The 25,741-nt window shown below is 63.1% G+C and overlaps 1 protein-coding gene across 1 annotated transcript in view; it reads right to left on the minus strand.

Moving 5' to 3' along the window:
• Positions 1–25,455, minus strand: part of NTSR1 (neurotensin receptor 1) — a 36,908-nt gene extending 11,453 nt beyond the window's left edge. The window contains exon 1 of the mRNA XM_026015135.2: positions 24,437–25,455. Within this exon, the coding sequence (XP_025870920.1) occupies positions 24,437–25,159 (723 nt within the window). The 5' untranslated portion in view covers positions 25,160–25,455. The remainder of the gene's footprint in view (positions 1–24,436) is intronic.
• Between the last annotated feature and the right edge of the window lie 286 nt (positions 25,456–25,741).

The following is a 25,741-nucleotide window of genomic DNA, read 5'->3' on the forward strand; positions in this document are numbered from 1 at the left end:
GGCAAGCTGGCAGGGCTGTGGGCTGAAGGCCTGTGTGCCGTGTTTTCAAATATCCGTTGGCTAAAAAGCCCAGGAGAACGTTCACATCAGTGGGACATCTGCTAAGTAAGCAACACACGGGCTTTAAAAATCCTCGAGAAGGACGGGGGGTGGAGAAGTGAGCGCGGCCCCCACTTTTGTGCCTGAAAAAACGTGGGCAGCAGTGCCCGAGTGGTGCCCTGACACGTGGAGACCACGGCCCTCGTGGGGTGTGCCCGGCTCTCGTCCCCACCGCACGCCGGGTGACAGCCTGTCGCTCCCTTTGCAAGACTGGCTGCTGCTTACCCCGCCCCCCCATTCAGATGCGAGCTGAATTGGATCCAGTTGCTAAGCCTTTTGTGTGCATTTTTCTAACGTGTAGGGAATTAATTTGACTCTGAGGGTTACAAGTGGTGCCAACTCAGCACCGAGGCCCCTGGGACGTTGCATGTGCCTCTGACGGGGCTCCAGGCATCGCAGCTCTGCTCCACGCCAGGGAGACGCGGGGACCTGGTCTTGATCCAGACGCTCGCGTGCCGGGGCTGGGTTTCCAGGGAGTTCAGCAGAGGCCTCGGGCGGCCTGAGGCTGGGGTTGGGTGAGACGCCGAGCTCGCGCGCTGTGGGCCGAGAGTCCGAGCCCGGGCAGCAGCGGGCATCGGGGCACCCGAGCAATGTGGTCAGCACGGCGCTGCGGAGCCAGGGCTCGGCCGGGGACCGTCCCCCACTTGGTACCGCCGCCTGCCCCAGTCTCCGTGCTCCCGGCATCGCTGGCCCAGGGCCTGCCCCCCAGGACTCAGTGTTCTCTTGCCAAGAAATCGTGTGGGCAGTTTAGCGAATATCCTGTTCCTTCCCAATTTCGAATTACCGTCCCCCGGCAGCGCTGGTCACTGTGTTGCCGTGGCCATCTGGCTCTGCACCCAGCATCTCCGCTCCTTTCAATAGAATTAGCGCTCTGTCCTGCTTGGGGTGAATCTGATTATGGTGGACCCGGGGTGGAGCGGCCGGCGGGGGGCGGCGGGGAGGGCTGGGAGCGGCCACCCTGGCCCGGGCCCCACTGGGCCTGCACGTGGCTCCGGTTTCCTCCCGAGCTGACCAGCTCCTGCGCCCGGAGGGGACCCGGGGCCCTGGCTCCACGTCCAGCACTGATGCTTGACGCTCCCTCTGTCGGGTTCCCCGGCTTCCACCTCGGGCGGCCGCGGCCTCAGGAACGGTGGGGGTGAGTCTGGCCGCTGCTCCGGCCCGTCCTGCCCCGCGAGGGCCCAGCTCTAGCTCTCAGCTACGCCGCCAGGGCCGGCCTGCACGCCGCCCAGTGACCCCAGAGCAGGCCCCCGACGCCCGCGTGGCCTAAGGACCGTCGTTCTTCCATCTCCGAGAGAACACAGCCACGTGGCCCCCGGGCCCCGCTCTGCTTCCCTCCTTTCCAGCCAGAGTCTGAAACAGTAAATAGGCCGGGCCGGTCGGCCTGAGAGGTGCCACCGTCCCCGCAGGGGCGGGATGGCGCTGCGGCGCGCAGGGGCCTGCCTGTGTTTCTAGGCACCGCAGTGAAGAGCTCGGCAGCCAGGGTCTGGGTGGTGCCAAACGGCTTGAGCACATCCGTTCTCAGGCTGGGATGGGGTGGGGGGCGGCCTGGTCCCTCTTGAAGATCCTGATTCCTGGGAACAGGGGCAGGGGGGTCCAGGCCGGGCTCGGCCCGAGGACCGGGACGAATGCGCCCCTGGGTCCAGCTCCTGTGGGCGGAGGGGCAGCGGCCGGGTGCCCCCCCCGACTCTGGGCCAGGGATGGCTGGCAGCAGGGTGCCCCAGCCCACGGGGCCAGGGGGCCTGACTGGCTCCAGGGAAGCTCGCTGTCCCCCTCACCTCTGTGGCCCCCAGCTCTTCTGTCTTGCAGGAGCACATGGCAGCTGAGGCAGTTCAAGGGGACCAGGCTGTCCCCTGGGGACGGGCCCAGGGCAGGGGCTGCCTTCCAGCTCGGGAACCGCAGGGTGAGTGGCGACGCGTCCTACCCACCCTGGCGTCTCCGCTCGGCGTGTCTCAGCACCTAGGGCTGCTGCCTCCGTGGAGTCTACCGTCAGGCTCCTGGGCCCACCAGCCCGCCCCCCATCCTCTGAGCGCACAGGTGCCCAGGCCCACCTCGTCTGACCTTCATGGGCATTTACTGAGCATCTGCTGTACGTGGTGTGTGTGGAGTGCGTGAACACACGGGACTCAGTGGGGAGCACGACAGTCTGGGGGAGACGAGGGGCCTTTTCCTGGAGGAGGAGTCTATGCAGAGACCTGAGAGATGGGGGGCACGAATGGGCGAGAGAAAGGGGTGGGGGCCTCAGGGGCCCACGGGGCTGGACGCCGTGGGCGGTCGGGAGACAGTGGGGGGCTGAGGCAGGATGCAGCGGCAGGCAGGAGGCGGGCAGGGTGAGGCGGGGGGCGACCCCAGCGACACTCAGCCTCTCGGGCGTCCAGGTGTCTGACCTCAGCTTCCTGCTGTGATAACCCCCAGGTGGGCGTCCCCTGGAACGGCCCCCAGGTTGGAGGCCCCCTCACGTCTTCCTCCCGTGGCAGGAGTCTGCGGCTCGTGCAAATGTCTCAGCACAAGCTTTCCCTGTCATCTGACAGCCCGTCCTCCCCGGAGCCCGTCAGCCAGCCCGGGGCTGTCAGAGTCCTGGTCCCCCCGCCGCGAGCCTGTGAAACAGGATTTGTTCTGCTTCAGCGGAGTCGGGGAAAACTGCAGCTGGGGGTCCTCAGAGCTGCCCTCCCAGCTGAGCCTGGCCACGCGGGCGGGGGCGCGGGCGGGGGCGCGGGTGGGGGCGGGGCGGGCAGAGCGCGAGAACTCGCTGCTGCGACGCGCTGGACGCCCCGACAGGCCACGGCCGCCGGTCAGCTGCGGCCCCAGGGCCTCCTTGCTCCTGCTGCCACTGCCGCGTCTCCCGCCATCCACCCAGGTGAAAACGGCGGCCTCTGCAAGGTCCGTCCGGGTGTGCGGTGGTCGGGCACTTCCCGGCTCCCCCGGGCCATCCCGTGCGGCCCTGTGGATACCGGCCCTACAGGCGAGGCCAGTGTTCTCCGACGGCCTGAAACGGCCCCTCCGGCCCGGCGTCCTGGGGCTCGGGCTTCCCGTGCTGGCCGTGGCCGCGGGCCAACCACCCGCGCAAGTGCAGGTGGGCCACGGTGTGCGGTCACTGGGGCCAGCCTGTGTCATCCCAGGGAACTCGGCCACAGGGAGACAAAGTCTCACCAGCTCGGAAGCTACGGGAAAAACCCAAGCTCGGGGGACTGAGCAGAGACAGCGCGTTCCTAACACTGGAAAAATAACTTTGAGGCCGCCCTCGGGCTGTGAGGCCGCGGACCGCTGTGGCTGCTTCCGCGTGAGCAGCCGTGTCTTCTGGCCTTCGTGCCTGCTGTCCCTACACCGGCTGCCGCCCGCCCCCACGCGTCCCTAGGCAGCACGGCGGTGATGGCCTGCATCTTTGCAATCCTGGGGACCTCCCAGCTGCCTTCTTAACCGTCACAGACAGCCGTGGCCTCGCGATGTCCCCCCCACCCCCGGCGAGGTGCTCCCCTAGACATCCTGGGCCATGACACAACTGTCACGGGTCCCTCCGCTAGCAAGACTGCCACGAACTGGCCAGCCATGGCCCATGGAGGAGGGTCCTCGAACGCTGCTCACGGTTTCCGGAGCCCTGGGTGCACACTTCTGGCGATGTGGTCGGCCACCTGTCCCACCGAGACGTGGAGTCTGCGGCCCAGCCCGTGCTGGCCTGGCTCTGACCGGCGACGTGCAGTGGAAACCCTGCGTCCCGAGCCAGGCCGCCGCTTTCCTGCTCTCGTGGCCACCACAGCGTGAGGAGACCGTGCCTGGTCTCCTGGACGGCCAGGCCTAGGGAAGGGCCAGCGCCAACCTGCACGCAGGTACGTGAGGCTGTCTCGGACTCGTCCAGGCCTGGGAGCCTCCGGGTGACAGCAGCCACCAAGGTGACCCCAGCCCAGACCAGCAGAGCCAGCCCAACCGCCACCCACAGGATCACAAGCAACGTCACTGTTCGTGCCAACGAGGTTGGGGCTGTTTTGTTACGCAGCAGAAGCTAGCGGATGCACTGCCTTCCCGACGAGTCCTGTGGCTCTTGATTTATCAGCCGCATCACTACACTCTCTTTGGAGAGAAACACCCCTTGTGTAAGTATCCGCCCCCGCCCCAGGGCTGACAAGAAGCCCCGAGAAGGCAGGGCGCCGAGGAAGCCGGGGAACGGCAGGCAGGGCATCATCGCGCAGCCGAGCGGGCCGTCCTGCCCCCGAATCTGGGGGCTGGTTCTCTCAGGACAGTCACGGCTCCTGCGGCGTCCCCCGTCGGCTGTGCTGCAGAGCGGGGGGCGAGGGGCCCACAGGGGGCTGGGGGACCGTTTCCTTTCATTTTTATTTCCTGAGGAGACAGGCTCACCCGTGGATCTGACTTCTTGAAAGAGCAGCAGCATCTCAGTGAACCTGAGCGCGGAGAGCGGGCTCTGTGCCGACGGCTTGGAACTCGAGCGTGGAGCCAAACACGTGGAGCCGGGCAGCTGAGCCGGTGGGCCTGGGTCCCTCGGGGTCTGGGTTCGCTGGCGTCTCAGGGGGACCTTCCCTCTGTCCCCACCATCAGCAAACGTTGCTTCGTGCTTCGTGGGCTTGTCATGTGCCCTTGTGCGCCTGCGTGTCCACGGGCATGAGCGTTCCCGTGTGCGTGTGTGCACAGATGTGCATTTCTGTGTGTGTGTGTGCACGGCGAGCATGTAGGTGAGCGTGTGTGAGTGTGCGTGAGCGTGTCTGAGTGTGTGCAAAAGTGTGTGCAAGCGCATGAGTGTGTGCGTCTCTGTGAGTGCGTGTGCGTGTTGAGCGGGCGCATGTGGCTCCATATGTGCTCCCAGTTGGCTTCGGGCAGTCCCTTCAACACGGACTCGCGTCGCGGTGCTGCGGGCCCCGGGGACCCGCCTGGCGCCCTCACCCCGCTGCCCTCCGCGTCCCCGCTGCCCCGCGCCCTGAGCCAGGCTGCCGCTGAAGGATTGTGTTCAGAACCAACTGTCCCCTCACAGGGCTTCCGGGTCGTGCCGGGTCCTGCAGGGGCGGGAAGGGTAAGTGCGGGGCCCTGACGACCAGGCTGCGGGGTGGGGGCCGCGGCTGGGACCCCCCGCAGGGTGCTGCACCGTGAACAGGAATCGGTGGGCGCCCCACCTCGGGCCACCCTTCCCCGTTGGTCCCCCTGGGCGGCCTCGCAGGCGGGGATGAGGGGGCAGCGGAGGCCCCAGCCGCCCTCTCCACGGCCCGAGCCTTTCCTCTTCAGCCCCCGACACGGCCCGGGGTGCGCTCGCCTCCCGCCGCCCGGAGGTCGGTCTGCCGCACACCGAGTGCTGTGTCCCCGGTTCGTACGCTGGGATGTGGCACCCACGGGTGTCGTGTCGGGAGGGAGGCCGTAGGGGGTGAGTGGGCCGTGAGGGTGGGGCCCTTGCACCAGGGACCCCTGGGAGCTCCCGTGCCCCCCCGCACCGTGTGAAGACAAGCGAGAAGCCGCCGTCACCAGCAGGGAATTGTGCTCTCGCCAGACACCGGATCCGCCGTGTCCTCACCTCGGACACAGCCTCCACCCGGGAGGCACACGTGTCCGTTGTTCAGACCAGACGGCCTGGCTCCGAGGGGCTGTGCACCTGCCCGCAGCAGTGGGGCCGCCTCAGCGCACCTGCCGGGGAAGCCCCGGGGCCTGGAGGCCACTGTCCTGAGTCATTTAAAACCCACAAAACGGGACACCTGGGGGGCTCAGCGGGTGAGCGTCTGCCTTGGGCTCAGGGTGAGACCCCGGGGTCCCGGGATCGAGTCCCACATCGGGCTCCCTGCGTGGAGCCTGCTTCCCCCTCTGTGTCTCTGCCTCGCTCTCTCTCTGTCTCAGGAATAAGTAAATAAATAAAATCTTTAAAGAACCCCCCCCCCCACGAAACATTTGTGCCAGGACCTGAAGGCGTCCCCTAAGAACAAAGGGGTGGGAAGCCCGTGTGCAACACCCGGAGATATGTCAGGGCCCCCGCTCCTTCCCCCGCGAGCGGCACCGGAGCCTGACGAACGGGCCGAGGACGCCAGAGCCTCACAGAGCGGGCCCATGGGCGTGCGCGGGGAGGGCTCCCCCTCTTGCCCCGTCACCTGCCCCCACCGGCCCCCGCGTCTCAAAAACGAACCAGAGTCACGCTGAGTAGCTAAGCCCCGAGGACAGGACGCTGAGGACGGGTGGGAGCGCCAAGGAGAAGCCGCCCCGACGCGATGTCGCCATGTGTCTGACCCCCCAGTGTCCCCATCTGGGGAGTCTCCTGCCCCGTAAGTGGGGACAGTCCAAGGAGCCCCCAGCCTGGAGGGCGGCCGTGAGGGTCGGAGCCAGCTCGTAACGCCATCGGGAGCGGCAGAAGCCACCCGTGGGCGCGGTCGCGCTTCACCCAGAAAAGCCAGTAGCTGCACCCTGGCCGCAGCAGCACCGCTCAGCCAGGTGGGCGCGGCCCTCGCTCGGCCGTGGGGGCCCCAGGTGGCGGGCGGCTGTGGGGCTCGTGTCCCCCACCCGCGGCCCACCGCGTCCTCTATGGCCTGGCTTTCCAGGGCTTCTCTTCCCGAGCTGGGGAAGTGGGGAGCCGGGCAGGGTCCCCTCCCCCACCGCTCCCCCCGAGTTAGCGCTCACGACGCCCCTGGAGCCGTGACCCTGGAGGAGCCTCCGGCCGCCCCGCCGGGGACTGAGGAGGCCGCTTCCCGTTATGACTGGTGATCACGATTCATTTTCTCTGACAGATCTGCTCCCCAAAAGGTGCCCGCACGCCTTGATGACATTTAAATTACTGGGGATTTGCAAGTCCAATGCCGGCGTGAATATTCATGGCTGCGTGTTCCCTTCTGGGGGCACAGCCGGCCTGGGCCCCGCCTCTCCGCTGCCATGTGACGAGTCCTCCGACGCCTGTGGGGGCTTCACATTCTGGAACCTGGGAGCCGCCCGTTGCACGCGGCTGTCCGCACAGTCCTCAGGGTCGCCCCTGGGGGTCCCAACGGGCCGGGAGGCACAGCCCGGGAAGGGCAGGAGGGCTGGACGGGTTGGGCAGGAGCCGGTCGAGCTGCGGCTCCCCCAGGACACGGCAGGCCGTCGCCGTCCCTCACCAGCAGGGAGCAGACGGCGTGGGGATGCGCTCCCCACGGTGCCCCCCCCGCCCCGCGAGCCTGGACAGCTGGGGTGACCAGGGGCCCATACCCTCGGCCACGTCTGACCTGCTGCCGAGGCTGCGTGGCCCGGCCAGCCCGAGGCGGGCCCGCAGGATGGTGGCCCTGGGATCCCTGGGTGGCGCAGCGGTTTGGCGCCTGCCTTTGGCCCAGGGCGCGATCCTGGAGACCCGGGATCAAGTCCCACGTCAGGCTCCCGGTGCATGGAGCCTGCTTCTCCCTCTGCCTGTATCTCTGCCTCTCTCTCTCTGTGTGTGACTATCATAAATAAATAAAAATTTTTAAAAAAATTAAAAAAAAAAAAAAAGGATGGTGGCCCTATCGCTTCCTGCGCGGGAAGTAAAACACGCATATGCAGCCTCTGTGCCACGCGGCTTGGCACCTCCTCAGACAATAACAATAATGAAAAAAAGAACTACCGTGTGTCCCACCTGGGTGTGTTCCCCAAAGAGAGACGTTTGCACGCCCACGTTCACCGCACCAGCCCCACAGCCAGCAAGTGTCCACCCCCAGGGGGCGGACGAACAGGATGTGCTGCGTCCGCACTGCGGGATGTGGCTCAGCCTGAGAAAGGAAGCGAGTTCTGGCACCTGCTCCTACAGAGTCGAACCCGTGCCACGAGTCAGTCACAACCACCGACCCACGTACGGGGGCCCCTGGGGGAGCCAATTCATGGATATGTGGGGGACGGCGGCCGCCAGGCCCTGGGGGAGGCCGGTGGGGGGACAGAGTGTCCGTTTTGCAAGATGAAGAGAGTCCTGGAGGCGGCTGGGGCAGCGGCCGCACGCGGCGGCACCGTGCTTAGTGCCAGGGCGCTGCGCCCTCAAATACGATTACGACGGTAGATTTTATGTGAATTTCATCACGTTAAAAAAGTCAGAAAAATTCTCTGGAACCTGCAAACATACAAAGAGTTCTTAAAACTCAATAAGCAAACAAATACCTCAAAACACGGGCGCAGGATCTGAAGCTCATCAAAGATTTACGGGTGACCCAACAGGCACGCGCAGTGATGCTCGACACCCTATGTCATCGGGAACTGCTGGTTAAAACGACGGGATGTGGTCTGGTGGCTCTGCTCCCGCCAGCAGAGACCTCCGGCCACACGAGCATCGCATGTGGGTGTCCGCGGCGGCGGGGCTCAGCATCGCCAGACCCTGGGAGCGGCCGGGCGGCCCCGGAGCGGGTGACGGTGGACTGCGGACATCCGGACGGCGGCGCTACTCAGGGCCAGGAAGAAACGGGCTCCCAGGCCAGGGAAACAGGGAGGAGGGAGAGAGGAGCCCATCGGCACAGGGACTCCCCCCCCAACGGCTCCAGCTCCGCCGTGTGGAAAAGGCATAACCACGGACATGGGGAAAAGGAACAGCTTCCGGGCAGAACCCGGTCACGGCCCTCGGATGTTTGGGAACAGTCCCTGGGTCCCCGTAGTTCTTTGTTCCCACGGCCGTCCTGGGGACCCCACGCCCACCGTCACCTTCCTCAGGATGCACCCAGTTCCACCTAAAACAGACGCAAAATTACAGGATTGAGACCTAAGCCGGGGCTGCCAGGTGCCCCTGCAAGAGCTGGGGAGCCCGCCCAGCCGTGGCCGGACCCTGGGGCCGCTGTGCACTCCCTGAGCCACCGTATCCATCCCGCCCCCCGGTGGGGACAGGCGGGGGTCCCGTCCTCACCCCCCATGGCCCAAGGGGGACGGAAGGCCTCTGAGGGCCCCGACGGCCACCAGCCCCTCCCTGCAGGCGGCTGCCCCACATCCTCCACCTGCTGCGGGGAGCCAGAGGCCAGGCTCCCGTCCCCCTCCACCACCCCTGTGGGCTTGCCTGTTGTGGGGGGGCAGAACCTGGCTCCGGGGGGACGGGGCTGCCATGTGAGCTCAGCAGCCCCTGGGGGCGGGCGGGGCCCACAGCTGCAGGCCGCATCACAGCAGCCCTGCCCCTGGGCCCGAGGGTGGGGCCACTGTGGGGGCCACTCCCAGGGGTCTCAGCATTTGTCGCCACACCTCACATCCTGCCAGGGTTCCCAGACCAACCGAGACCTAAACCCCGAAGCTTCTCTGCTCAGCAAGCCCGGGGTGTACCCAGGGCCCCATCCTGGGCGTTCGGGGGGCCACCCTGCCCGGTTGGCCCAATAGCACCCCAGCCTCACATCCGGGAGGCTCTCAGTCATGGGCTCGGGGGAGTGGTCGCCCCCTCAGGGCCTTGGGGGGCTTGAGCTCCTGCTGCTGCCCCTCCCCCAAGCCCGGCAGGGCTGAGCTCAGGTCCCACAGGGGGTCCTGGATGTCCCCCCAGCACCCGTGTTGGTGGGCTGCCCGGCAGGGGCACGGCGGCCTGTGGCTGAGCCCTTGGGCCCCGTCAGCCTTCCTGTTCCTTTTCCCCCACAACCTGCCAGCCTCACGTCAAGGCCTGGAGCCCCGGCGCTGGCGAGCACTGGCCCTGCCTGTAGGGGACGCAGCTGAGAGCCGGGCTGCCTGGCTGAGGCCGAGGGCCCTCCACGGATGCACAGACGGACAGACACTGTCCTCGTATCCACGGGAGCAGGGCAGGAGGCCCCCAGGCTGGGTGCCCGCCCCGCTGAGACATCACCGCTCACCCCTCCACCTGAGTCATCCGCCCTCCCCGCTCCCCGCTGGACGCACCGCCACCCGCTGTCCTGGCCGGTGGCCCTGAGCCCCGCCCGGGCTGCTGAGAGGGTTACGGGTCCTGTTCCCGGCGGCTGGACGTGGGTGCGGCCTGAGCCCTGGGCTGTGCCCGGGCGGGGACCTGGACGGGGGTGTCCCTGGGGGCCTGGAGGCCTCCCTGCTGCGGGGGGCTCCTGCCTGGCCCGTCTGACCCCAGTCAGAAGCTACCTTCCGCCGAGCGCTCAACCGGCCCCGTGTGGAAATGGGGCCCAAGCACCGGCGGGCAGTTAAAGCCACAAACGGCTTCAATTTTTACTGAAATAGAAACAGCTCTGCGGAGGGGACGTTGAGAAATGAGCTCTGCCACTTTTAGAAACCAGACAGTGGAAGTCTGCAGGACGGGCCTGTGGAACAGAAGCTCGGGGACCGCGGGAGGGCCGGCGGGGGCCCCATGTCGGCGGAGAGGAGGACGGTACCACGCGACCCCACGTCAGTCACCAATAATGAATAATAATAGGGAGGCACGTCCTGGGCGCTCGGGAAGCACCGCGTGGGCTCGGGGCCGCACGTGAGGGGACAGCTGGCCTCTCCGGGGACCAGCGTGCGGGCGGCAGGGGACGGCGGTGCCGCCTCACAGGTGGGACACAGGGTGCAGGGAGGGGTGGCCAGGCCCGACGCCACCACCCCCCAGGCCGGGCACCTCCTGGGCGTCCTTCGGAAAGAGCCCGTCCTCCTGGGCTCCCCGCGCCGCGGCCCTTCCTCCGGGCCAGGAGGGATGACGAGGCGTCTCGCTTGTTGCCAACGGAGGTGGAGATCCCGGGGCTGGGCCCAGCCATTCTGCTCCTGTCCCGGCGGCGGAGCCGGGGTTTTCACGCTGGTGACTCCAGCGCACCGCGGGGGAAGCCGGGGGCACTTGACCCCAGGATGCCCCCACTATCTTGTGATTCGTTAATAAGGTCAGGGAAGGGTCATCACAACCCGGCAGGTGGCCCTCAGAAAGGGCTGAAGTGGTGCTCGACGCCCTAAATGTCAACGAAGGGCTCCCGCTGGGGCTACGACGAGGCTGCGGGTGAGCACGGCCCCTGCGCGCCCGCTGCCCCCCCGCGGAGCCCGTGGACCGTGGCTCCTTTCAGCTCCTGTCTGGGGAGTCCCGGGGTGGGGGCCGGGCAGGGTCAGGGCTGGGGCAGGGCGGGGTCGGGGCTCCACAGCCAGGTCTCTGCGGGTCTCGGGGCTGGGGGGCAAGCTCATGGGGGGTCGCAGGGTCTGCGCACACCCCCGTCCTGTAGAGAGAGGCCCCGGCACCTGCTGTGTTTCTGGACCCAGGGCACCAGTCACCTGCCAGGAGACAGGGCGTCTGCCCCAGGAGCAAGCTCCCTGCCGGGCCGGTCGGCCCTAGAGCTGTCCAGTGGGGCTGTTGGGGGACACCAGGACGTATGTCCAGGTCCTACTCCCAGAACCTGCGAGTGTAGCCTTATTTGGACAAAGGGTCTTTACAGATGCAGGAGAGGACGTCGACATGAGCTCACACTGGATTCGGGGGGCCCTAAACCCAGTGACAAGCGTCCCTATAATAGAAGAGGAGAGTCACAGACAGAGGAGACACGAGAAGAAGACACCTGCGCAGACGGGAGGGACGCTGGAAAGGGCAGGGAGGAGGCTCTAGAGGCACCGAGCCCTGCGCACACCCTGGCCTCAGACTTCTGGCCTCCAGAGCCGCGAGGGGCTGGGTTCCTGCCCCTTGAGCCGCACAGTCGTGGTCCCTGGTCACCGCGGCCCCAGGACACTTGCACGGGCCCTCAGGACGGGCAGGAGCAGGAAGCTGCGTGGGGTTACAGCCTATTCCAGACACGAAGGCCCGCCCGGCTGGTTTGAGCTGGAAGCTTTCTGCGCATCTTCTAGCTCATCTCCACATCTGACATAAATGTAGGTATTTTAATACATTAGACGGGCGTCTTTTAAACAAGCTGTCAGGAAAATGAATTGCAGGAAGTCGAACGGGTGTTAAGCTTGTGTAAGTGCCCTGCAATTATCTGCGTCTAGCACGCTGGCAAGTGTGACGGGGGTGCCTCAGAGGCGCCTCGCTCCTCCCGAAAGCTTCCTGCGGCTGGGGTGCACCTCGCGACCCCAGATCACGCTCAGGCGTCTGCGTGGCCGCCTCCCCAATCTTCTGGGCCTCCAAGGGTGGAAAGGGCCCCCACGGACCTGCACCCTGCAAGCCCCAGGCCTGGCAAGTGCCTGTTCCTCCTCAAACTCCACGCAGCACCAAGGTGGCAGGGGTCCCCCAGCGGGCCCCAGCGCCCCCGAGGGCAGCCCCCTCAGCAGAGCGGGTCTCGGGGCAGAGTCCAGGGCCCAGGCGTCTGCCAGCCTGTGGGGGGCAGGGGGGCCTCTGGGCGGCCAGTCCTGCCTCATGTGGGCCTCGCTGCCAGCGCCGCAGGGGACTGGCCACGACCCGGCTGCCCGACGCCTGGCTCACAGGGGCTCCCGTCTGCATCGTCTTGTTATCCTGCCTCGGGCCCTGGCCCCTGGTGCTTGTGCTCCCGGCTGGTCATCCCGGGAAGACAGGGGACCCCTGGAGGCCGCGACCCCATGGAGGCTGCCGGAGAGCAAAGCTGGTTTCAAAGAATCGGAACGTTTTTCCATCTGGCTGGCCCCCGCCTCGCCAGGCCCGCCCCTGGAGCGGGGAAGACAGAGCCGCGGCGTTACGGGGCTCCGCACCCTGCGGCAGTCCAGGAGGGGTCTCCCCTGGGCTGGGGAGCTCCCTGCCCCCACCCGGCGCTCCTCCCCTTTACGGGTTTCCAGGAGCAGCTGGTGAGCCCAGACGCAGAGATCCTGGGAGGGAGGCCGGACAGATGTGATCGCTTCTCCCTCAGCCCCAGGCAATAAATAGTGACCTCAGCAGCTTCCGACCGTGCACATCCTGTTGGGCACAGAGCCTGAAGCAGACGGACCTACAAATGGACAAATCTTTGATTTTGGCTTGGCACCAGCAAGTCCTGGATGTCCCGACGCCCGGGGCTCCCAAGTGACATGACCCAGGTGTACTTCCGCCCTCGCAGGTGGAGGCTTCGTGGTCCTGCCAGAGGACGGGGAACTTAGACTCCGGACAGCAGCCTCCTGCGGCCTGCTGGGAGCAGTCACAACTTAGCAACCCCCGAATAGGGACTCGTCCCAAACAGCCTGGACTCTGAACTTCAGGAGGCTGAAATCATGTGGGTTTTGTTTTTTTTAAATAGAGGAAGCATTTTTGAGTTATAAGAGCACAGAACTCGCTGAAGAATGCTCTTAACCTTTAAATATGTCAAGGGAGAGTTACTGAATTTTACAATAAATTCACCTTTTAACAGACAGTGTGCTAAAAATGTTTAAGTCCAAATAATGTCTCTGTTTTTCATAAGCTCCAGTATAAGATTTACTCAAACACAGTGGCTCTCTTCAAGTTCCCGTTTCTAGGATAACCATGTTTCTTTGTTGGGTATTCTTTGCAGCTTTGTTTTAATAGTTCCTTTGAACCAACATCTTCTATCATAAACTGTCTCAGATATTTTTGAAAGTAGGCAGTGTTTAAAATCCAGGATGACTCCCACTTGGGTACTGGACTAGCTCTCCTGTCATAAACAACCATGCAACTGTACACAATGCACCAGCCAGTCGTTTCAGGCACAGGACGAGCTACGGCACAAGACCACAGTGGCTGAGAGCAGGGAAACTCCCGAGGCGAGCCCCACTGTCACCCGTTTCTCTCCTTGGGGACATTTTCCTGATTGTAACATTAGGAGCTGAGGTCTGGACCCAGCACGGCTATTCCAGTGGAGGACACAGAGCTCAGCAAGAGCCCTGGGGCCACAGGGCAGTTTGAATCTGCAGAGAAGGCACTGAAAAGAGAGGCCTTCCTGGGGGGTGGGTTCTCAGAAGCCTGTGAGGGGCTCTCCGTGGCTCTGGGCTGGCTGGGCTGGGCTCACAGATTGAAATGTTGACAGCCTTGTGGGAGGTGGCTGGCATCCTGGCATCCCGGCAGTGCTGGAGGGCAGAGGCCTCATTAACACCCCGAGTATCCTGCTCGGATGCCAGGAGGTCACACCTGAGGAATGAGCATTGTGCCCTAAACTAAGCCTAACTGAGCCTTGAAAGAAACCTCCCAATCCTCAAGGGACATTGGGACTTGAGTCAGAGGGACTTGGGCTTTCGGTTAAGCTGCACAGACGAGCTGTAAACCAGGGTGATCAGTCTGTAACCGGAAGACCCACCCCAGCAAGAGTCGACACTCTTGAAAGGAAGATAACAGAACACAGAGGCTCTTCAATGCACCATCTACTACGTTCAGCATAAATAAAAAATTATTAGATACACAAAGAAACAGGAAAATGTGACCTGTTAAATACGTCAAGGGAGAGTTACTGAATTTTACAATAAATTCACCTTTTAACAGACATTAATTAAATTAAATTAAATTTAAATTAATTTTAAAAAATTAATTAAATTAATTAATTAAAGCAGCCCTCCAGGTGAGCAATGAGAAGTGAGAAGTGTCAGGTGTGAATGGGCACAACGTGAATTCTTACCAGACTTTGCTTACTTAAGGATGCATGCTTACGGCCCCAGAGCAGCCATTACAAGAACAAATACAGACGGGTGTACCCAAGAAAGTCAGGCGAGGAAATAAAATGGAATGCTCTGGCTTTCCAGTCAGAGGACTAAGAGAAGAGTCTCTGGAAACTGGTGGGTGTGGGAGGAAATCTCAGCCATGAGACAGCTGGCAAGGGGATCCCCAATTTCTGTGCACGAATTGACACAGATCCTGAGCTTACCCTTGACCTGCACGTGCATGGAACACACCTAAAGAAGCAGCGTAAAGGAAGGACCAGAAAGGTGCACCGCACCATAAGCCACCTCCCGGAACCCCAATGAAACCCTGCGTGGTGTGTGCACGGGCTCTGCGAATGGCACTGACGGAGCCACCACCACCAGGGAGGCTGACTGGCCACTCTACCTGGGCTCTCTGCCCAAAGGAAAGAATCCACTAAAAACATCAACATTCTCCAGGGGGTTGGTTCTAAACAACACAGCCATATTCAAAGTGTTCAGAAAGTAACCCAGAATTCACTTGATACGGAAAGAACCAGGAAAACATGACTAATACTCACAAGAAAGACAATATACGGACCTCCCACAGGAAGGCGTATATGGTGGGACTTGAGACGAGGACTCTGGAGCAGGTGCGAGAACCATGCTCCTTGAGGTAAAGGCAACACTCTTGAAATCAATGGAAAGATACAAGTTCTTACAAGATGAAAAGAAACTACATTGAAAGAACCAATGGAAGCTTTAGAACTAAATGACACCATGTTATCCACCCAACTGACCCTCGGAGGGAGAGACACCCACCAGAGCCAGTGTGTGTTCTGTGCACACGTCACAAAATTTACGTAGAAGGCCAAGGGACCTGGCACAGGTCGCGCCTCTTCGTCGCTGGACAGATGTGAACAGCTCCAGGGAACCGAAATCATGCAAGTGTGTTCTCTAAGCACAAGGAATTACAAATCATGACAAATGTTGTCAACATTTGGAAACTAAACAACACGACTCTAAACAGTCCAAACACTAGTGGGAGTCTCAGGAGAAATAAAATATCTTGAATCAAATTAGAATATGTTTCCACAGTTTTAAGATCCTACTAAAGCAGCATTTAGGAGGGGAGTCAGAGCATTCGATGTTTAAGCTACAGAAGGGTAAAGGCCCGGAGTCAATAATCTAAGCTTCCACCTTGAAGAAATCTAGGGGACTGCGAACAAATTAAATCCAAAAAGGAGCATGGAAAGGAGATGAAGATTGGGGCATAAGTAAATAAAAATGAAAGCAGGGAGACAACAGAAAAAATTCATGAAACCGAAAGCTGGTCATTCAAAAAAGCATAATAATATCAATAAACTCCCAGCAGAATCGACCAGGGGAAAGAGGGTGCACGGGTCACCAGGAACGAGAGAGCAGGGGGGGGTCCTGGCACCCGCAGGAAGTGTCAGGGCGACAGGAATGCCACAAACTCCTTGCCCCCAAATGTGAAAATAGACCAATTCCTTGAAAGTCACAAGTTGCCCAAACCTGCTCAGGCAGAAACACAACCCTGGGATCTCTCCACACCCATGAAGGGAACTGAACCCATGGCTGGAACCTTCCAACAAAACCCCTGGCCAACGGACTCACTAGGGGACTCTACTCAACCTTTCAAGAAGACAGACTCCCAGGTCCACACAATCGCTTCCAGGAAACAGGAGGGAGCGAGTACTTCCCAGATCACTCCATGAGGCCAGCGCGACCCTGACACTGGCACCAGACAAGGATGCACAAGAGAGTAAAGCCACAGACCGACATCTCTCATGAGCATGGACACAAAAGTTCTCAACAAAATATGAAACCAAATCCAGCAATATATAAAAAGGAGCCCAGGGATCCTTGGGTGGCACAGTGGTTTAGCGCCTGCCTTTGGCCCAGGGCGCGATCCTGGAGACCCGGGATCGAATCCCACGTCGGGCTCCCAGGGCATGGAGCCTGCTTCTCCCTCTGCCTATGTCTCTGCCTCTCTCTCTCTCTCTCTCTCTGTGATGACTCTCTGTGATGACTATCATAAATAAATAAAAATTAAAAAAAAATTAAAAAAAAAAAAGGAGCCCAGACCAGACACGTGAGGCTGCTCCGACATTGAACACCAGTCAACATTTTCCACCGACACAAGGTCCCAGGAGTCGTCAAATCCACGGAGACACAAGACAGAGCGGTGGTCTCTGGGCCAGGGGGAGCGGTGGCCAGGGACCAGCTGCTTCCTGGGGACAGAGTTCCCATTGGGAGGTGAAAGGCTGCTGGACACGTGTGGTGGGGATGGTCACCCAGCACCGAGAACGTGCCTCGGGCCACTGAGCTGTACACTTCGCAGTGGCTAAGATGGTGAATTTTATGTTATATGTATTTTACTGCAATAAAAATGTAATTAATGTAATTCACTATATTAACTAGGGAAGAAAAAACACATAACCATACCAATCAATAGATGCAGAGAAAGCACTGGACAAAATCCAACATCCATTCATGATTTCTTAATCCAATAAAGGGCATCTACTCAAACCTTGAACCAAAAGCCTCATCCTTGATTGTAAAGTGGAAAGACTTTCCCTCTAAGATGGGGAAGAAGGCCAGGAAGTTTTCTCTTCCGCTCCGATTCCATATCCTACTGGAAGTCACAGGCCAGAGCAATAGGGCAATGAAAGGAAATCAAAGGTGCACAGATTGGAAAGGATGACATAAAACTTCCTCTATTCCCAGAAAACGCGACTGTCTACGCAGAAAATCCCGGGGAACCCACAAAATAATTTGAAGAATTGGTAAGTGTGCTCTTCACGGTTGCAAGACAGGACGTCACCACACGAAGCCCAATCGCACTCCTCTACGCTAGCCATGGAAAACTGGAAATAGGAAAATAATTCCCGAAACATGACTGCTTAGGCATAGATCTAAGAAACTACGTCAGGATCTGTATGCGGGAAGCCGGCTCCAAGGACAGCAAAGGGGACCTAACCCAGTGGGGGGATCGTTGTACTCGGGGACTGGATGTCTCGGGGTCAGGATGCTGTGTCTCCCCAGCACGGCTTGACACACTGACCCCCTCTAAATCAAAACCCTTGCATGCTTTCCTTGGGGGGACTAAAATCTACGTAGAAGGCCAAGGGACAACAGTAGCAGAGCAGTTTTGGAAAGGAGCACAGCCGGAGGACGCAGGCTGCTCGGAGCGCGCCCTGTGGAGCTGCGGTGCTGGAGGCATGTGGGGGCAGGGGCAGGACAGACACACAGATGGAGCGGGGTCTGGACGGGGCCCCGCACAGGAGGTCAGGCGGCTTTTGACTAAGGTGCCAAAAAAACTCCAGTGCAGAAAAGATCATCTTTTCATGACCAATACTGCCCACGTGGATTCGTATATGTAAAAAAAAAAAGAAAAAAAAAGGCACCCATATCTTACCCTATAGAAAAATGAATTCAAAACAGATCGCAGACCTAAATATGAAACTATAAAGACGATAGACAACAGCAGGAAAGAGCCTTGTGAATTCCTAGACACAACCCCAAAAGCATGATCCGTTAAAATGCCTGGTAAGTTGGACCCAATCAAAACCGCAGCTGCTTCCTTGGGGACGTGCAGTGTTAGGAAAACGCAAAGAGAAGCCGCTGAAGGGGAGAAGATGTCTGCAAATCACACGTCTGGACAAAGGACTTGAATGCAGAATGTATCTTTAAAACTCTCGAAATGCAACAATAAGAAAACAAGGGCATTTAACACCTGGGCGAGCTCCTGGCCGGACAGTTCGGCAGAGAAGGAGCACAGGTGCCCGCAGCACCCGGACAGACGCTCCACATCACCTGTCGTTAGGGAAACGCAAATCAAGCCACAGCAAGACCCCACTGCACACCCCCTGGGTGGCTAAATGAAAATAGAACCCAAACCTACAACTGTTGCAGGTGCCAGGCGCCTGGGTGGCTCGGTGGGTGAGCGTCTGCCTGGCCCAGGGCGTGACCCCGGGGTCCCGGGATCGAGTTCCGCATCGGGCTCCCTGCACGGAGCCTGCTTCTCCCTCTGCCTGTGTCTCTGCCTCTCTCTGTGTCTCTCACCAATAAATAAAATTTTAAAAAGGAAAAAAACCCTATTGCAGCTGCCAGCAAGGATGCGGAGCCCCGAGTCCTCCTCCCACGTGGCTGTGGACACTCCGTACGGCACATCCGCTTTGGAAAGGCTTGGCAATCCCTAGTAGGTTGAACACATGTCCTGCATGACGCGGTAATCCAGCTCCTAAGTGTTTGCTTGGGGGAAATGAAAATGCGTGTTCACACAAAATCCTATACCCGAATATTAGTAGCAGCTTTATTTATAATTGCTCCGAACTGGAAACTGCCCAAACGTCCTTCACCTGCCAAATGGATAAATAAACCATGGAATCCTCCCCCGACACAGGAAGACCCTATTGATGCAGGCAACAGCCTGGATGAGCCACCAGTGCCAGAGTCTGTGAAAGGAGCCAGACTCACGGAGGGACACCCCAGAGGCCCCGTTTATGTGACATTTTGGGGAAGGTGCAAGGCCCGGAGAACAGATCCTGGGTTCCGGGGTGGGGCGGGGAGCGGCGGGCCCCAAAGCAATAGGACAGACAAAGCTCCGGGGCGAGGGGACTGGCCTCCAGCCCCTGGGGAGGTGGTTCCGCCGGCCTGTGCACTTGCCAAAACTCAGAAGTAAACAAAGGAAAAGTGATTTTTACTAAGTGTAAATGTTAAAATAAAGGGTTTCCTGCAGGGCCCTGCTGTGTGCACCCCTAGAGTGTGGATGCCCTTGGGTGACAAACAGCTCGCCGCCCCGGGAGGGGAGCCCACGCATCCGACGGCCCGGGCCCCCCCAGAGGCGGCTGCATCCCAGCGCCCTCACCGGCCGCCGCCCGCAGCCGTGGCAGGCATCTCGCGTGTATTAGGTCTGAGCCCGGAGTCGGCAGGCAAAGGAACGAGGCCCAGAGTCACGCTGCTCGGCCGGGGTCCTGCGGCTGCCCAGCGGTGAGGCCACCGGGCTGCGGAGCCCCAAGCTGCCCCCCGAGCCGTAGGGAAGCTCTGGGCCGCCCCCGGGGCCCCACACCGGCCCGGGGATTGGTGGAGGACCCCGCTGCCGTCGCGTGTGCCGTGCCCCCCGCGGGCGGAGGCCGGGCGCCGGGTGCCGGGTGCAGGGTCTGGCTCCCTCCCGGGGCCTCGGTTTCCTGGTGGGACCTGAAGAGCCCGGGCCGGCCGCAGGGCCTCGGGGTGGCTGCACGTCCGCGGGTAGCGGCCAAGCAAACGGCAGGTGCTGCTGGGGAGGAGCCGGGGGAGCTCAGCACCGGGTCCTGTCTGGGCGCCGCAGGCCCTCCCCGTGCCCCCGGGTGCCGCATGGCGGGGAGAGCGCCGCCTGGGGGACCCGCTGGCCCTTCGGAGGACCGGGCGCCCCCAGAGCCTTCACGTGCCGGGCCGGGCCGCGGAGCGCCCCATGTGCGCCTCCCACGGACCCACGTTCTCTAGGTTACCCCCAGCGCAGCTCCTGAGTTTCCCCAACGCGCGCACGACTGTCGGGGTGTGACGCAGCCTCCCCGTCCCTGGCCGACAGGCCCGGGAGTGACGCGGGCTCAGCAGCCACCTCACCGCGATGTCCCCTCGGGTGCCGGCCCCTGGCGGGAAGCGGCGGGTGCTGGGCCTCTGTCTCCTGTGGGGCATGCGGCCCCCTCCCCTGTCGGGACTGCCCACCGATGTCACACCGTCCCTGAACCAGAGCCTGGGGGACCCGAAGGAGCATCCGTGGGCCGTGCAGCCACCTTCCTGGGGACCCCGTGGCGCGCTAACCTCTCCCACAGGTGCCAGCGTCACGGAGGCTCACGGGCTGGGGGAGGAGCCGAGAATCGAGGTGCCACAGGATGCAGATCCTGAGAACGCGACTCACGGGCTGACTTTCCTGGAACAGTTTTCTTCCCCTCAGTGGAGAGAGGTCCTGCGGCCTCTTGCTCTGTGGAGTCGCATCAGGTGAGGGCCGGGGCAGGTGGCTGTGGGGCCCAGCTCCTGCCCCGCGGGAGCGCTTCCATCTGAGCAGGTGACAGAAGCAGGGAGCCCCCAGGAGCGGGTCCTCCAGCCCGGGGGCCACGGGAGGCGCACGGGGCCTGAAAACAGCAACACGGTGGTGCTGGCGCAGGCCCCCCGGGCCTCTGCCCTTTGCTGGGGGGCGAGGCTGCCACCGGGACGTGGCGATGCGGCCCTGACTCTGCCCCCCCTCCCTGCCTCGTCTGGGCACCGCTGGGCCGCGGAGGGGCCGTCCTGCCCCAGGAGGTGCCCACGTTCCCTCCATCCCTGCTCACGGGGCACACCTGCACCCGGCGTGCAAAAACTTTACCACTGGTCTGAGCATCACAAAAACTAAATTTACTGCCAAAACAGCAGAACCAGGTCTCAGCGGAGGAGAAGCCCTGCCGTTTGCCAGGGCAAAGCCACCACGGGGCACCAGGTGAGGATGAGCGTGGGCCCTGGGCCTCTGTCTGCGTTGTCCCTTAGCACCGAGGGCCGGGGTGACCCTGATCCTGGGGGTCGATGCTCAGGACACCTGTTAGAGAAGTCTGGGCGCTGAGCTTCCCTCCCCTGCCCGCTGCATGTGTCCAAACCCCAGATCCCACCCTGCAACGCGGGCAGGATGCTGCGGGGGAATGTGGTCATGCACAAGTGTGTGTGTGTGTACGTATGTGTGCAAACCTCTGTGTGCGTGTCTGTGTACATGCACACGTGTCTATGTGCACGCATGTACACTCCGTGTTCACACGTGTATGTGTGTGTTTCTGTGTGTGCGTTACAGGTGTTTGCACGACTATGGGCACAGTCCCCCAGGCTTTAGAACCCTGGACTGGGGGGTCAGCAGCCCCCCCGGCCCTCCCTCTTTAACTGGGAAAACGAGAACAGGCACAGGAGCAGCACGTGCCTAGGCGCTGAGGCCGCAACCGTGCCAGAGCCAGCGAGCAGGTGAGCAACCGCCCTGGGGGGCAGCTGGACCCTCAGTGAGCCCTGGGTCAGGGCTGGGGGTCACCAGCATCACGAGGCTGGACGAGCCTCCGGCAGAGTCAGAGCTGAGCCAGACGCTCGAAGCCCCAGGCCTCTGCCACCGCTGGTCACCGGTCCCCTCGGCCCTCTGGACCGCCCGTGTACTCAGTGAGGGCTCGCACACGTTCGCGGGAGGGAAGGACACGGCCCTGCCCCACCTGAAGCCAGCAACAGAGCGGCCGGGGCACAGGACGGACGTGGTGCCTGAGGTCAGAGCAGGGCAGCGGGCAGGGCTGCAGGGGACCGGACAGGAGCCGCACAGCTGCTCCACGTGGGCAGGGCCTCCGTGGGGACCGCCGTGCACCCAGGGAGACGCGTTCCGGGTACGTGGTGGAGGCAGGGCTATTTCTCAGGGCGACGGTCTAGTGGGAAGACCCCTCGATGGCCTGGCACACACGAGCCTTCCATTCTGGAAGTCTTCACTGCCGTCAACAGTCTGAGGGAGACTGAATCCGGCTCCCTCCCGGGCTCAGAGGAGGGCCTGGGCTCTGTGGGCACCTCCTCCCGGCCGCCTGTCCACGTGGGGCCCAGGGCCCGGGCCTCTGCTCCAGCTGCCCTCCCAAGCAGCTCCGCTCAGCCCAGCTCCAGGCTGCACGCTCAGAAAATGCCCGGCTGAATTCAGGAATGACTATTCAAAGTTGCTCAGAAATCTGATCCCAAATCCTCTCATTTCTAAATATGATTTCTGAGCACAAGTGCCCAGGGATGGGCTCCTGTGGACGGGGAGGGCTGGCCGCCTCCTAGGGGACATGCAAGCTTTTCTGCTTTGGAAAGGGGGGCCGTTTGATTGGCCAACACCTCCCCACTGGCAGCACGGTCGGGGAGAGGGGCACGCAAGGACAGGCACCCTCCCACCCCCCACCCCACCCCGCCCCCGTCAGGAGTCACTGCTTAAAAATAGTGGATGTTCGCCTTGACCTGCCCAGTGGCCTGGAAGGCCAGGTGGGGGACGCGAACCCGGGGCCCCTCCTCCGGGGCGTGGAGAAGGGAGCGGGGATGGTGGTGAGGCCCCCCCCCCACAGCGGTCAACACGGAGGGAAGGGGGCCTGGCGCGAGCCTTCCACGCACGTGGCTCGGGCCTTCAGGGGAAGACGGCGCGGCCAGTCTCCAAGGGCGCCAGGAAGCCAGCGAGCACCGAGTAAATGCCCCGGCGGCACTATGTCTGTGGCGCAGAAGGGGGGCCTGTCTGCAGTCGACGCTCAGCAGACATCTGGCAAATGGGGGAACGACCAGGATGCACCTGGGTGCGTGGCTGTCGCAGCCTCCGAGCACAGGGAGTCCGAGGAATGACCCTCTGGGAGGTGAAGTGGTGCCACTTAGGCGTCTGATCACACAGGACCGACACAGGGGATGTTTTGGGGGCTGCGCTTGCTCTGCTGCGGCTTGTTGATGAGGATTCCCACCCACCAGCTCCTGGCTGAGCCCCTGGGAGCCAGAGGGTTGGGGCCTGGGTGGGGGCGTCTCCCGGGTGGGCAGCGAGTGCTACGGGCCTGATCTGCTGACCCAAACCGGCCACGTGAGCCCTTTTAAGGCAGGAGGCGTCCTGCTAGGCCCCTGGGCACAGCTGGCCAGAGACGAGCGGTCGGCAAGGGGGGGCGCGGGGCCCCTGAGGCCGCAGCAGGCAACTTCCCACTGTTCATGGCCCGCGGCCCCATGTGCTGTTGCCTCCAGTGCAGAGACCACATCGCAGACAGGCAGCCGGGCTCTACTATCCTCCCTGCTGCATGTGGCTGGGGTGGGGGTGCTCTGCACGCAGGGGACCCCGCAGCCACAGGTTCTCAGCACAGGCGTTGCGGGGGGCACTTGATGGTGGCTTGTGGAGTGTCAGCTGCAGCCCAGGGGATGACGGGCAGATGCCAGCTCCCCGCCCCAGCACACCATCCTACTTCCAGCACGGGCCCTGCTGTAGGCGTCCAAGGACAGCCAGGTGGGGATGGGGTGGGGGGCACCCCGGCCCCCTCCTCTGGCTCCACTGAGCACCTGCAGGCCCCACCCAGACCCTCCATCCTCAGGCCACGCTGCACCTCCATGGCTGCCCGGTCCCATGATGCCACCCCAAGTGGCATTTCTGCCCAGACCTCCTCCCACTCAGGGCCCTTGCCAAGTGCTCCCTGACCCAGAGGCCTTCTCTCCAGGGCCGACTCCCCCGCCTGCCGGGACGCCTCAATCCAGCTGCGTCCCTGGGGGGGCTCTCCCCGGGCTCCCGCAGCACCTCGCTGAGGCCCTTGGGGGCTGCTGGCCACTGGCCCCCGGTGTTGCCCCCCACGCAGCTCCCCACCCGCCACCACGCCCAAATACGTAAGACCTTCCCTGCAGAAGCAACTTTGTCATCACCACCAAGACGTGCCAGGAAGCACGCGAGCGCTTCCACGTGCTTTCTCCTGAATCCTCTCCCCCCTGAGGTCAGGGCTGCCATCACCTGGCTCACAGCCAGGACTACTGGGGCTTAACCCAGGAACCGGCGCAGGGGGCATCGGGCTTGGCTCCCCCTCCCAAGTGTGAGCAGGGGCAGGGCAGCCAGGAGGCACGGGGGCGGTGGGGGGGCCACATGGGGGGACGCACCTAGCCTCCGGGGCCACGAAGCCTTTGGGAAGCCGGTGAAAGTGGCCGCCTTAGCTCTCAGGGACTTTGGGGACAGCCGAGGCCCATCTGTGGAGCGTCAGAGCTGTCACTGACCTGACAGCCCAGCCTCCTGAGGTAGAAGGAGGGGACGCGATGGGGGCTGAGAGCTGGCAGGTCCGCAGTGGAAGGTGGGCAGAGGGGGAGGGGCTGCCCCCAGCACCCGGCCCCCTCCCCCTCGCCCCTTCCCAGCTGCGCAGGAGTCACATTTCCTGGTGACCCCGCTCCCTGTCCCAGAGGGTGCCCAGCCTGGGGAGTCTTGTCAGCTGAGGGGCAGAGAAGCCGGACGCACCTTGAGGGAGTGCCTGCCGGCCCCTGCCCTTGCCCGCCCTCCCCCCCGCGACGCGCTGCTCACCTGGATGACCACCTTGATGGTGGCGGTGCCCACGACGGGCGTGCACACCAGGCCGCCGGGGTGATGGCCGTCGGCGCTGCGGTTCTGCTGGCCCATGGTGAAGGGCATGGGCACGGCCAGCAGGCCCGAGGTGAGCCAGATGACGCTGATGAACTTCTTGGTGCGGCTGCGAGACATGAGGGTCTTGGCCCTGAAGGGGTGGCAGATGGCCAGGTAGCGCTCGACGCTCAGGCTGGCCACGTTGAGGGCGGTGGCGTAGGTGCAGGCGTCGCGCAGGAAGTAGTAGCCGCGGCACACGGCGTCCCCGAAGGCCCAGGGGTGGTGCACCCAGATGAAGTTGTAGAGCTCCACGGGCATGGCCAGCAGCAGGATGAGCAGGTCGGACAGCGCCAGGCTGCCCAGGTGGTAGTGCACGGTGCTCTGCAGGTTCTGCAGCGACTTCTTGCGGCCCAGCGTGAACGCCGTCACCGAGTTGCCCACCGTGCCCACCACGAAGAGCGCCAGGTACACGGCGGTCACCGCCACCTTGGAGTAGATGTCCGTGTTCACGTCCAGGTCGCTGCTGGGCGCCGCTCGCGGCCGCTCCGACTCGTTGCCGGAGCCGTTGCCGAGGCCCAGGCCGGGGACCAGCAGCGCCGCCTCCAGCCCCGAGGGCGGCAGCGGGAAGGGCTTGGCGCCCGGAGCAGCGCCCCGGGGCCCGGGAGCCGAGCCGTTGAGGCGCATGGTGGGCGCTGCTCCGGCGGGGGCTGAGCAGGGGGAGCCCGTGGGGAGGCCCCGGGACTGCGAGCGGGCGCCCCGTCCAGCCCCGGCCGCGCTCCCTGGGCGCTCGAGGCCCCGGCTCCCCGCTCCCGCCCGCCCGGCTCCCTGCGCTCCGGCTGCACCGGCTCCCCGCGCTCCGGGCTGCACACCTGGGTCCGGGCACGGAGAGGGGCGCACGCTGGTGCCCGGCAGCCTGGTCACTCGCCCCCGCGCCCCGCGCCCCGCGCCCGCACCGCCCGCCGCGCCCGCGCCCTCCCGGGCTCCGCGCCTCCACTCGGCTGGCGGCGGCGCGTCGCGCCCAGCGCGGGGGGCGGTGGCGGCGGAGGCGGAGGCGGCCCCAGCCGGTGTCCCCGCCCAGCCCCGCGCAGGGCCGCCCCGGGGGCGGGGATGTCGGCTCCGTCCCCGCAGCCCCCCCGGAGCGCGCCCTTCATTCCCCGTGGTCCCAACTTCTCACGACACCCCCCCACCCCCCCCCCCCGCCCATCCCAGGAAGGGAGCTGGCCCGCTCCCCCAGGGGGGGTGAGGGAGGTGCCGGGGAGGGGGGAC

The sequence above is a fragment of the Vulpes vulpes genome, chromosome 14 (assembly GCF_048418805.1).
Source record: "Vulpes vulpes isolate BD-2025 chromosome 14, VulVul3, whole genome shotgun sequence".
NCBI classification, from domain to species: Eukaryota; Metazoa; Chordata; class Mammalia; order Carnivora; family Canidae; genus Vulpes; species Vulpes vulpes.